At 30.4% G+C, this 13,742-nt stretch overlaps 1 protein-coding gene across 2 annotated transcripts in view; it reads left to right on the forward strand.

The window, feature by feature from the left end:
• LOC127700674 (uncharacterized aarF domain-containing protein kinase 5-like) overlaps window positions 1–11,880 on the forward strand; it is a 37,309-nt gene extending 25,429 nt beyond the window's left edge. The window contains exons 10-13 of one of the 2 annotated variants that reach the window (XM_052204244.1): window positions 12–189; window positions 1,467–1,541; window positions 3,693–3,905; window positions 7,206–11,880. In XM_052204244.1, coding sequence (XP_052060204.1) covers window positions 12–189; window positions 1,467–1,541; window positions 3,693–3,905; window positions 7,206–7,221 — 482 coding nt within the window. In that variant the 3' untranslated portion in view covers window positions 7,222–11,880. The remainder of the gene's footprint in view (window positions 1–11; window positions 190–1,466; window positions 1,542–3,692; window positions 3,906–7,205) is intronic. The other variant, XM_052204243.1, reaches the window with a different exon arrangement.
• The last annotated feature ends 1,862 nt before the right edge of the window (window positions 11,881–13,742 follow it).

A 13,742-nucleotide genomic window follows, 5' to 3' on the forward strand; every position in this document is an offset into this window, starting at 1 on the left:
GTCATTCACAGATTACCATGTTCTAGGTGAAATAATTGTACAGAGGCCAATTCAAAGGGAAACTCTGCATCTCCCAAATAAATTATCTGATGAAGATCTAGAATACATTAGATTAAGGGCACAGCAACATTTTGATGCTATAATGATTGTATTAAAAGAAATGCCTAGATCACTTCTACTTATTATAAGGTTTGTGAAATAATCATTTGTGAAATTGTTCATTTTGTAGTTGGAACACATAGTTTGTAGTATATTTAATTCTATTAAGTATTTCTTGCACATTTTTTCAACTTTCAACATTGAAGACAATTTTTTAGCTAATATAAAAAACATAGTTTTTTTAATGCTGGAGATCCCATTTTCCTCTTTTGGCACTAAATAAAATTGCAGTGTATTCTTAATAAGACATTGCTGTGAGATATTCCCACTGTATATCAAATGTAATACGAGTTATGTTATGTATTCTTAATAAGACATTGCTGTGAGATATTCCCACTGTATATCAAATGTAATACGAGGTATGTTCAAAAATTGAAACTTATTGGTGATAGAAGATTAAACAATCTTCATTTGCTTTGAATGTAATGTCCCCATAATAGATTTGGTGTGCCTAAATAAACAACATATTCATTTTACTCTGCAACTGTTTTCAAATCCATATACCCAATTTGTTGACAACGGTAAATTTTCCTTGAGTTTTGAATGGGTATTATTAGCAACATTGCAAAAGCATCATGTTATCTTTATATGTGTTATAATCTTCCACTGCTACTCTGTCATATGCCCTTACAGAATCTGTTGCAGTTTTTTCAGATACAAATTTTACCTGTAATATAAACCAATACTTAGCAAGTGAAAAAGATATACAGTGTATGGCCAAAAGTATTTGTCACCTTTCTTTTTTTGCTATATACTTTATATTAAAACAAATTTCTTCAAAAAATTATTTTGAAGCCATTTATTGTTGGAGTTTTACAAACCAGGTTTTTAAAGATACAGAATTGTCTAAAGTATATTTGTTTATTTGGTCATAGTTTTGTTGTAAATTTGTTTTTGTTTTCTCTTGATATGAACATGTATAATGATTTTTTAGAATTTAATTGTAATATATAGCAGATTTATGAACAAAAAATAATACTTGTGCTTAAATCATCAGATGATGAAAAAGCTCCCCAACAAAAAAATAACCAAATAAACAAATAAGTATGTGACAATTCTGCTTCTATTGGTACCAAGTTGATTAAAATCCGACAAGAAATGACCCCTCAATATTTTTCAGGAAAAACCGTAGTTTTATGTGAAATATATAGTGAAATATCCCAAATAAAGAATACTTTTGGCCATCCACTGTATATCTCAGAATCATAACTTGATATTTCAACACATTGCAATAACTAGTTAATTTGTTAACATGTATTTATAAAAAAATAAAAGACCAACGATGATAATTTTTCTTTTCTTTTCAGAAACATGAATACTGTGAGAGCTATCTGCCGAGAACATGGTCATGTTATAGACAGATATGGGATAATGGCTAGAAGGTATGTACTCTCAAGTTAGTTTATAAAAGAAGATTCTGTGTGCAGGATTTTGTGGGTTCCTTCCCTGGCATGGTCAAACCAAAGACTTCAAAATTGTTATTTGCTGCTTCTCCATCCAGCATTTAGAAGTAAGAGCAAAGACTCGTCAGCCCAGAGTCACATGATGTGTACAGGTAGGGTGACGACTTCCTTTTCAGCAAACTGTTACCGTTTGAACTAGCAAGATAAATATCTATAGCTTGTTGGTAAAGTACAGTGCAGGGTTCATATTCAATCTTGTCCTGATATGCTTGTAATATTGGCCAACTTGACATTAAACCCCAATCTGTCATCATTACAGAAGATTTAGTCTGATAATATCACCTCTCCAATAGGTTTGTAATATATTTTCCAATTCTTGAGTACTGATATTGGCCTGGTGAAAACACTTGTGACTTGCTGAAGCAAATGAGATTGAACTAGAAATATTCTTGAAGACAGATGTATATATTGTTGGTACTATGATTCCAATTTTAAAAGTAATAATTTATCATGTTTATAGCAGCCCCGGATTTGTGTTCAATTTAACCATGCTGAGGCTCTATTTTTGTTAATTTAACCCTTTGCTTCTTTGTGGTTCCCTCAGTGAAAAATTTGAATGAAAATACAACCTTCCTTTGGTAAAATCTCCAACAAACCAGAAGCTGCCAACAATTATTTTGATTCTAATGGGGGAAAACTTGCACAAGTGACCTGATTTCTTGTTGCATTTGATGACTCCTCTTCAAAAATATATAATGTTTTGTGCACAAAACACATAGTGAAATTGTTGATTTGTGTCGGTCATAGTATATTATAAAGTATTTTACCACTGCTCCATTCATCTGACGTTTTTAGAACCCTATTTTAGAACTGTTAAATAAATTTTGTGGTCATGTCTTTAATTTCTGTCTTTTCTGTCTTACTATTAGCACAAACTTCGAACATCTTTTTGGGAAAAATTGAACCAATTTAAAGTAGATTTACTGCTGTTCAATGACCCAGTAGGGGGTCTATCAGTTGATTTTTATTGGTTAATATGATAAAAATTAAATTTTGAATAAAAAAAAAACATCTTTCTAGAAAGAGAACAACTACTGGACAGAGAGAAATAGGGCATGGTAAGACTAGTTCATTAGTACTCTACATGTTACAGAAGTATTACAATTATGTAAATTTACTAAATAACAGATTATAATCCAGGATGGAATTCATAATGATATAAAAATTAGGAAACAACTATCCCCCAGATACAAAATATGTGGATGTAAAGATCTGCAGGTTATTGTAAGGCCTTCAATAATAAAAGACCCCAGTATGATAAAATGTGAAACTATTCAAAAGAGAAAACCAACAGCCTTATTTATGCTAAAAATAATTAAAAAAATACAAGTTTGGAAATGGCAACAAATGACAATTACAGGCTACTGACTATGGACAAATAAAATTGAGAATGGAAATGGGGAAAGTGTCAAAGAGACAACAACCTGACCATAGAGCAGACAACAGCCGAAGGCCACCAATAGGTCTTCAATGCAGCGAGAAACTCCCACACCCGGAGGCGTCCTTCAGCTGGCCCCTAAACAAATATGTATACTAGTTCAGTGATAATGGACGTCATACTAAACTCCAAATTGTACACAAGAAACTAAAATTAAAAATGATACAAGACTAACAAAGGCCAGTGGCTCCTGACTTGGGACAGGCGCAAAAATGCGGCGGGGTTAAACATGTTTTTTGAGATCTCAACCCTCCCCCTATACCTCTAGCCAATGTTGAAAAAACAAACGTACAACAGTACGCACAGTAAAACTCAGTTTAAGAGAAATCCGAGTCCGATGTCAGAATAGGAAACAAAAGAAAATAAACAAAATGACAATAATACATAAATAACAACAGACTACTAGCAGTTACTGACATGCCAGCTTCAGACCTCAATTAAACTGATTGAAAGATTATGTCTTCATCATATGAATATCAGGCACAATCCCTCCTGTTAGGGGTTTAGTATTATACCGTCATAAAATATATGAGAAGAACATAAAGACTGCCATAAATATCAATTATGATAGAAATCTGTTAGATTTAATCATGATTGTAAACTTAAACTTATGACTGCATTTAATTTTATAGTGCAATAGTTGGAGCCAATAAGATGGCAGGACAGGATCTAAGTCTAGGTGGACGTCTGAAATCATGTTGGGAACGATTCCTCTTTGACTATAGTATCATTACAGAACGATGGATCATTAATCTAGGATATTTATATCTTAGAATACTCCAGTTTCTAGGAAGAGCTCCTTCATTGGCAAAAATTCAGTATCTTATTGATTCAGAGGAGAAAAGGTATGGTTATTTCTTCAATCAACATGTTTGTAAACTTTCTTTTTCAGTTTATGACATTTGCTTTAAATTCTGTTAAAATGCTTCATATTTTGACTAATATCAAATATCAAATGGATTCGAATCATATATTTGTCTCCTTTACTTGAATTCATTGAACACATTTTCACTTGTTAGCTTGTAAAGTCAAAGTTTGTCACTTATTTATTAAATGAATGTTTGATAGGTTTCAGGATTATATATGGATTAATAATTTGTGTTTGGACATCTTTTTCTATTTCATAACTTTCTATGGTTTGGTCTGTTTTGTTATTGAAAAATTACAATTCAGAAGAAGATACAAAATATATAATGTATAGTTAATTATGTCTTGTTAATAAGGTAGTTTTCTATGTAGTGTTTTGTTGACTGTTGATTGTCTTTTTAATTTTATGCCATGGTATTGCCGTATTTTCTTTGACTTCTTCTCTTTAATTGTACCTTTGGTATCACCTGCTTCTGTTTCCTTTAAATTGAACATGTGGGTAATATAGACCAATTTTCAACAGTAATTATTTAGTTATTTGGGTTTTTTTTTGCATTGAAAAAATATGAAAATGATATAGATAGTAAGTATGAAAATAAGTGTTACCCTTGTCCATCTGTCTGTCTGTCTTGTCTGTCTGTCTGTATGTCCCAAAATTGGTTTAGTTTGCCTCAACCAAATGTCATGAAACTTATACACAATGCTTCTTACCACAAAACACAGATCAAGTTCGAATTTGGGTGGCGTCACTCTTTTTCTCGAGTTATGCCCCTTTATAACATTCTATGCAAGCAGGGGCATCATCTGTGTCCCATGGACACATTCTCCATTATTTTTTTAATGAGGTTGAATCATTCACTTTTGATAAAGGTTTATGATATGTCCAGCCTGACAGAAAAAACAAATGCTCTATTTGTTGAGAATGTACCTGTTTTAAAAATCATCTGTTACTTCTAACATCATTCAATGTTGTTGTTATTCTTAACTCTCTTTAACAATAGTTACCATTATTTTTATCTTGTTTAGTTTTGTTGAAAACCTTGAGATAAATCATCTGTTTGTCAATCAACTTAAATCATTGCTGTTTGTAATCATAAATTATCTCTTATACTAACTGTTCATTGTTTCTGTGTATTTAATATCTGTACTGTTTGTAGTGTATGTTTGTCTTTTGTTTCTTTAGTGTCTTTTTTCTGCTGTCTGTTTCTTGCACACTATCTTATAGCTCTTGTTTTTCTAGATCTTTGTAGATATTGAGGTTAGTACGAAATGCCTTGTACGTTTTACATTTCTTGAGTTGATGGTTTTGCTGTACATGTATAAGTACCGGTACAATAATTCATTGTGAAAAAAAATTGCATGAAAGTGTATTATAGAAAAAAATATGTATGAATCTATTTTTTATAGATGAAGTATTTCTATATAATATATACATTTACTCCACCATGAAGTTTTCTTTAAAAATTGTAGGGACTATCCACAAAAATTTGTATCTTGAATAAACAATCATGAAAGTAAAACATTTCAAATTTGCTTTGATTGATGAATATTTTCTGGTTTTGGTTCACTGACAGCCAAATTTTTGGAAAGCTGAGGTAAAAACTGACTTAGGTAAACTTTACCTTCAAAATTTGTCCTGATAATCTGATAAATCATGCAATCGGCTTTGAAAATATAATTGTCTGAGGATTACAATTTAAAGTCATGTAGGAAAACCGGTGGTGACTGACTGATAGATTGAATTGTACTAATACACTGCCGCTTTAAAGAAGGGACTGCATTACCCGTGTCCTCCCGTCCATCCCATAATATTTTCTTCACATTTTTCTCAGATATTACAATAAGGAATTTTCTAAAATTTTGTATCAATCTTCATCGCTCTTCAACTTCCTGTTTACCAAAAACTTAAAACGGGGGTCCTCATCTTTAGTGAGCAATAGTTCATGGTTCTTTGCCAATAGGTTGGATAAACATGACCTATCCAGCACTGTTGCATCTGTCAGACTCATTATGTCTGACTGCCTTAAATAGACATAGCTTATGAACAACAGTTTGAATTATAACCCAAATCATGGACTGAGAGAATTTTAGATTTTAAATTTTTATGATACCTATTGAGCTCTGAATTTGTCATCAATGTACAATAACGAGAGGGGTTTACATTTTTTTTTGTGTACTTAGCTCTGAAGTTTCTACTTTTTTTTTTTTTATCAGTATCCTCCAATTTATTTGCAAATTAGAAAAAATATGGTCTTGCTTTAAACCACCATGTCAGTTAGGGGATTAACTTAGATATATGAATGAAAATAAATGGGGTTATATGACAGTAAGACAGCAACCAAACCACACAAATAATCAAAAGACATCTAAGAGGTCAACATACTGTTCTATAATAGACAGTTTACAATATGTCAAGCTCTAAATCACCCCGAGTCTAAAAAAATTGTGTGGGGCCTCGGTGGCCAAGTGGTCTAAGTAGTCGAACTACTTTATAACTAGCCAGTCAACACTGAGGTTGTGAGTTCGAATCCTGCACTTGGCAGGTGCACTCGACTCTAATCTTAATTGACTGGGATTGTCAGTTTTCCTACCAAAGGTCGGTGGTTTACTATGGGCACTCCGTCTTCCTCCACCAATAAAAAGTGAACACCACGAAATAGCACAATAGTGTTGAAAGTTGCGATAAAACACCAATCAATCAATCAATCAAAAATTGTGAATGAATTTACTAGAGACTATCAGAGATCTACTACTTATATATATATATATATATTGAACGCTGGTACTCAAAGCAATTTGATTGGAAAATCACACGATTATTTGTCTGTAAACACTTTACATTTAAGCATGGTTGTTTATATTTCTCTTGCATGAATATATTTCTGTACATCTCTCGTAAGACATCATTAGATAGAATTGATAGTGCACATTATATTAATATTCTGATTAGTGCATGTAACCAATGAATGTTCTGTATGCTTAGACAGTCTAGAGTGGGGGATGTTTTATGATATAAATGAAATACTAAATTGCTTTTTCTAATTAATGATCTTCTGCATCTAATGATAATCTTATTTGTTTCTGTTGAGATATTAATTTAAAAAAGTGTATAACAAGAATTATAGCATATTACACTTTTGATTATGATGGTGAAAAATATATTGAAAATTGGTTTTGGGAGAACACTTATTATATCTGAAAAATAATGAAATGCATGTAAATAAGTATCCAATTTATAACGTCAAAAGTGATTTAAATTTTTCTTAATTTCTTTACAGGTATGATACAGTCTAATCAGAGATGGAGAAGAAAGCCAGTATTAAGTTTAACAGATGTGCCAAAACAGACAGCTACTGCCAGATTAAAACAATAAAAAATTGACACCTGCTTGTTTTGTTTATAATGGATATCAACATAACTCTTTATTTTCAAGGTTACAAACGCCCATTTAATGTTCACCCAATTTGATATACTTTGGATTCATTATTATTCATGGGATACCAATCTTCATGTATTTCGTGGGTACAGGTTAACCACGACTTTAAATGTCTAATAAGTATAAATTTTCTATAGATCTAGACCTGTATGGAGACTTTGGCTAAACCACTAATTCAAATATCCAAGAAAATACATTTGTTTCTCAATCTACAAATATTGGTATCCACAAAAATATATGAATCCACTTATGATTGAGAATATATTTTAAGTACATCTACTTTTTCTTGTTAAATGCTTGTTTTATGTATTCAATAGTATTTAATGTAATTGCCTAAACTATTAAATATGTCATGTTGCCATATCTGCTGCAGAGGTATCTGTAAAATTTTATAACAGAATGTTCTATATCTCAATTTTTATTAGTTTTTATATACAAGTATATTTTTGAATCACCCAGTTGATACACATCACTCTTTCCATGTGGGAAAGCTCCTTGCCATTTTATTGTGCCTTACTTTGACCAATATATATGATGTACAATATTTATAGGCTGTAAGTCTAATGAATATTTAAGCCAGATGAAATAAATTCCTTTATTTCCAACCAATGAATTTACATAGAAATATTTCCTCTATTTTACCAGCCCTGATCTTGGTAAGGTTTAAATCAGGTTTAATGAAATTCAGGAAATTAGTACAAGTTCATTTTTCTATTTAACATTTTCTACAAATTTTAATTACATGTCTCATGAATTCATCGAGAAGTTTTCATTTATATTGGACTCTAGAAATCTATTCTTTATTCACAGCAAAAAAAGACGTATCAAACAATGAATTAAGTATAACTTTACACTGTGTTTATATTGACACATACAAGTGTGTACATTTAAATATACATTTTTTGTTATGCTGGTCATTTCAATTGTTTTATGTTTTTATTATTCCGAGTCTGTGTTTATTTATTTGTTTAAAAAATTTTGTTTCATTTTGATATTTTTAAGTGTTACATTATTACTAGTTCTGTTTTTTTAACACAAAATCTAAACAAAAATTAACATAATTCATTTGTCTTCTAAAGATATTTTCACAGAGACAGGGACATGATTGGGATGTATGTGTTATATTAGATATAGGAACATAACAAGCAAAGATCAGTGATACATGTTCTGTATGTACACTCGTCTCCAAACATTATAATGGAGAAATCGCTATGTTATATTTGAATGGGCATTTTTGAATCATACCTCTATTAAATTTATAGTTGTTTTCTTAATTGAAATTTTTCAAAACTTCTTCATGGCATTTAAAGATAGCATTCATGAATTATTTACTTTGTTCATTTAATACTCAGCATTTGTAAATGTTATTTTGAAAATGTTTTGAATTATTTTTTTAAAGCTGTTCACAATATCTATTATGTTTTATAAGAATTTATACCCACCAGTTAAGCATTATTATCATCTGATTTCAGATTTCAAAATACTTATCATGAATTTGTTGATTTTACATTCAGCTTTTTTTTTATTGATTATCAGAGTATTTTAAGAAAAAGAGATATTTATTTTATTGCTTTATTTTTGCTGTGATATTAAACTTTACATTGCTAATTATTTTTTATGTAACTGATATTACATTATATTTTACACGTTGTCAGGGACAAACAATGTGAATGATATTGTTTTATCTATTATTTTTTAAGATAAGCTTTGTATTACTGATTTTGGTTTCCTCAAAGATTGTGTCAGAGCTTTATTTAGCTATCAATACTTCTGTGATCTTAGAAATAGTATTATTGTTACAGTGTACATATCATAATTTGCCAAAATTTTTGTTAAAAATCTGGTTAAATTCTGTGTTGAAAAACTGGACTTTAACACTGAAAAACCAAGAAATACAGAACATAACGACCAACAGCATATAATGTGATGAACAGATAAAAGGTTAAAGCCATAGTTTGTCATATTATAAAGTTAAAATGTTTTTATTTTATTCTCATTCCATAATATACTCATTGAAAAAAAAATTTTGGTTTAAATATTTGGCCAGTTTCTGTCTGAAATCTTTATTTTTTGGTGTACTTGAGGATTTAACAAGTTTTACCTTTTATGTTTTTGAGTTAAATCAAAAATACACAATTTAAGGCGCATAGAAAAATATTAAGATATCTTTACTTTGGAAGTTCTGATATTAGTGTATGTATACTTGTAAAATATTTAAAAAAAAACTATCCTCGATGATTGGAAGTTCGTTACCCTAACTCGAAACAGAAGAAAAAAATCACAACCTTGGAGCAACTATTATCCACTGTGAATGTAATTATTCTTTACTTATTTGCAAAAAGTCTGATACACTTTATTGATGAATAGCTTCAGAAACATGGTCAATCTTTCTATGTTTCGTATTTTGACCCGATTCCGTAAAATAAGTAGACATGCTTGTAAGTTCGTGACCTTTGTCTTGGACGTTGGCTTTTGTGCATGTGCAACAATATATAAGTCAGGCCTATTGTATTATGTATTTGAGCATTACATAATAAATTTGAGATCAAATAACAAATGAATATCTTGAAAAAAAGAGAAATTGGGGCATACTAACTTTTGTATTCTCCCTACAACAAGTATTCTAATTTTTACACGTGACTTTCAATGGTCAATGAGAAAGTCCAGAATTAAACAATGGAAACACATTTAAGATAACTACAACGATGTCACGATGTGATTAATGAATCAAAGTATTTTTTCATTCAATTTGCACTCAATACCATAAGATTAAATTTATTTTACGAGCCAATATTCCATAGGTTTTGTTTTATCAAAATAAATCAAATCATTTTCTGATCTTAAAAAATCCGCTCACATACAAACTTTGAAAAATAATACCCTTGGCCTTAAAAAAAGAAAAAGAGCGCCACATAACCTAAATATAGATGATGACTCATTGTTGAGATGTCCAAAACATTGCTGAAAGGATTTCCCAAGAATTCAACGAAATTCTAGGATAGGAGTAAAACAGTCATAGTGGAAATAGACGTTTAAACAAACAATATTCAAGAACATACACAACTTCTCTTTTTCAAGCCGATATTAGTAAAAATGCAATGCAAAATATCCGGTTAAGTTTTTTTGAAGTAGCACGTTGCTGATGATAAATACTTATGCATGACATCACAAATAAAGTGGAAATCCCCAAATGTCACGAACTTGCAAGCATAACGAACTTGCAATCATCAACGATACTATTAATGAAAAAAGGTGGTGTATGAATTCATGACAAAATCCCTAACATTTCAACAAGTCTGGTATAGCCCTATATGTGTTAAAATATAAGGGCATCAAAAAGGACCAAAACCCAAAATACTGAAATTTTACTTTTTTAGTGTTCATTTTAGTTTTGGCAGCTTTTTTTTTCTTATATATGTTCAATGAAGATTTAGATATTCAATAAATTGCATTCAATTTTATTCACCTCAGGGTTTATAATCACTTTATAAAGAGCAGAAGTAAATGATCGTATATTTTTTTAGTTGATATACATACACATCATTTACAGAACAACTTACAAAACATAATTGTTTAATATCATTATGATATTTCTTGTGTTAAAATTATATTTTTTAGAAAGGTTCTTAAAATTTCCCCTTTCCTCTAATTTCAAGGAAATTGACAACAATTTTAAAGTTGTGCTAAGATACCCAAATATTGGACAAAGAATTTAAATGTCACATGAAAATACAATTAACTGGAAATGAAAGTTGATGAAAATTAATCTAAATTTTTTGTTTAGTTTATTATTTTCTCACTCTCAAAGACTTGAATCATTGAGAAAGTGAAATTTACCAAATACTTGTGTGTAAATCTGTATATAAAGGCTTGTATTTATTAGATTAAAATTCTTGGCCTTAGAATAAACACAAAATAGCGTGAATTTTGTTGTTGTACATTACTTCTTGGACTTATGCCAGTACTCATTATTTTTCAAAAATATTTTCAGGATTATTGACGTCATAGTTTTGCATAATTTGAAATAAAAGAAAAATAAAATCGAATGAAGATATGTTTTCGTTTATCTTGTGGTAAAAAGCCTTGCTTGTTTTTGCAACTGGATATTTGAGTATTAAAAAAATAATTCAGAAAGTGGAAAAATATGTGTTTTCAAGGAAAGGTTGAAAACTGGCTTTTCTGTATCATCACAATTATATTAATTATGATATATTTTTTTGTCTACGCTTTAATACAGGCATACTAGGTTACACAATACAACAGATTAAAACTACAATAGATATATGAAAAATAGAATAAAATAATGCCATTACACCTACAGTACCTCCTTTCAGTAATTAACTTCAATTTTAAGAGATATTAGTGTATAATGATCTCATTCTAATGTGTTATGTGATATTTAATATAATTTTAAATGTAAATTTATTATTTATTAAAGAAATTTGACTGCATTTTATGAGAAATGTGTTCATGATATTGTGGACTTATGTATATGTATTAAAATAATCAAATTATAACTTTGTTTGTGATATAATATATTTCTGTGTTATGTTGTTATGTTGGGTTGTTTAACACTTACCACGATATAATGACAGTAAGTTTGATTGTTGTAGGAAACCAAAGTGTGTGAAGTAAATCACATTCTGGAGATATTCAATTATGACCTTTGGTTATCACTTGGTGGAGGACATTTTATGTTGTCATGAGGGTAATAATATCATTGTCCCCCTTGGTAGTGTAATTTGTGATGATGTAAATAGAAACTTGACAATTGTCATGCGTTTGTAATTTAGACCAATCAGAGGTATTTCTTGATAGTACAGTCTAATAATATTGATTATCAAACCCCTTCCATAGTAGTTGTAGAACTGGTCTGTACAATAAGATTCAAACCAACTATTTAGTTGACTCTGCCATAGAGTCCCATGTACATAACAAGTTTACTAATGTCCCTTGTAATTTATGACATGAGTTCCCCAATGTCCCCTGCATAGTACATGTATGACATAAGTTCACTGGGGTCCACATGTATTTTATGACAAGCATACTGAAGTCCTGTCTGTATTATGAACTAAAACTGAGGTCCATCAGATATGTTATTAGTTCTCATGATTTCCTGTATATTTTTTTCGATTGATTCTATTTTACTTGATATCCAGTTGGAAATACTTCATAAATACTCAGGATGATGTATGTTATAACATGAGTTGATGAATTCCTTCGAGATTTTCTTGCTGCGTTGAAGACTCATTGGTGGCCTTGGGCTGTTTTATGCTCTTCTGTCAGGTTGTTGTCTCTTTGACACATTCCCCGTTTCTATTCCTGTATTATTTGAATTGAGCTTACCAAGAACCCTTGTATATTATGATATGAGTTATTCGAGGTCCCCTTTATACTATGACATGAGTTCAATGATGTCAATTTGACTAAAAGGATGAATATTTAAGGATGAGATGTGGGATATACAGTATACCATATGTCAATGAGACATCAATCCAATGACAAAAATAAGAAAAGACATCTAAAGGGGACATACGGTTTTCCACAATAGACGGTTGACTAAATCTATATGTCAAGCTCTAAATCATCCAGAGTCCATTAGCGTTGGGAATACATTTAACAGAAACAAGCAAAGATCTGTATTCTCCAAATAACAAAAACATTAAGATGTGACACAAACTCAGACCACTGACAAGATTTGCAACTTCCAGACAGGCATATGAATATGTGACACTGTTTAGTTCTTGAGATCTATACCCTCCCCATTTATAATCTGAACTTACAAAATGTACATATAACAGTAAAAATCAGTACAGGAATTGCACTTAACTCTAAAATCACTATTATAACAGAAAAGATTTCAAGAATGATTTCTAAACTTGCTAGCTTTATTATTTATATAAATGTAGAACGTTGGATGCAGACTTTTTATTAAATTCCGCGAAGCGAAATCGTACTTCCACAATTAATCTCTAAATTTATGATAAATTTAGTAAAAAAGTAATGAATTTGAAATATATTTCATGACATGAGTTTACAGAAGCCTCCTGTATTCTATGACAAGACTTCACCGAGACCATTTTGAAATTATGACATGAGTTCAAAAAAGTCCCTTTTATATTATGATATTAGTTTACTTAGGCCCTTTGCAGATCATAGTTTCATACCATGAGTTCGCTCAGGCCCATTGTATATCATATCATGAGTTTGCAGAGTTCCCTTGTATATTATAACAAGAACTCAATGAGGTACCTTGTATATTGTGACACAATTTGATGATGTAAGAACAAATTGAACCAAAAATGATCACCTCTATATTTTAATAAAAGACTATACCATTGCCTCTTGTATATTTTGTTATGTGTGTAGAAATTAACTG

The sequence above is a fragment of the Mytilus californianus genome, unplaced genomic scaffold, assembly GCF_021869535.1.
Source record: "Mytilus californianus isolate M0D057914Y unplaced genomic scaffold, xbMytCali1.0.p SCAF_5, whole genome shotgun sequence".
Lineage (NCBI taxonomy): Eukaryota > Metazoa > Mollusca > Bivalvia > Mytilida > Mytilidae > Mytilus > Mytilus californianus.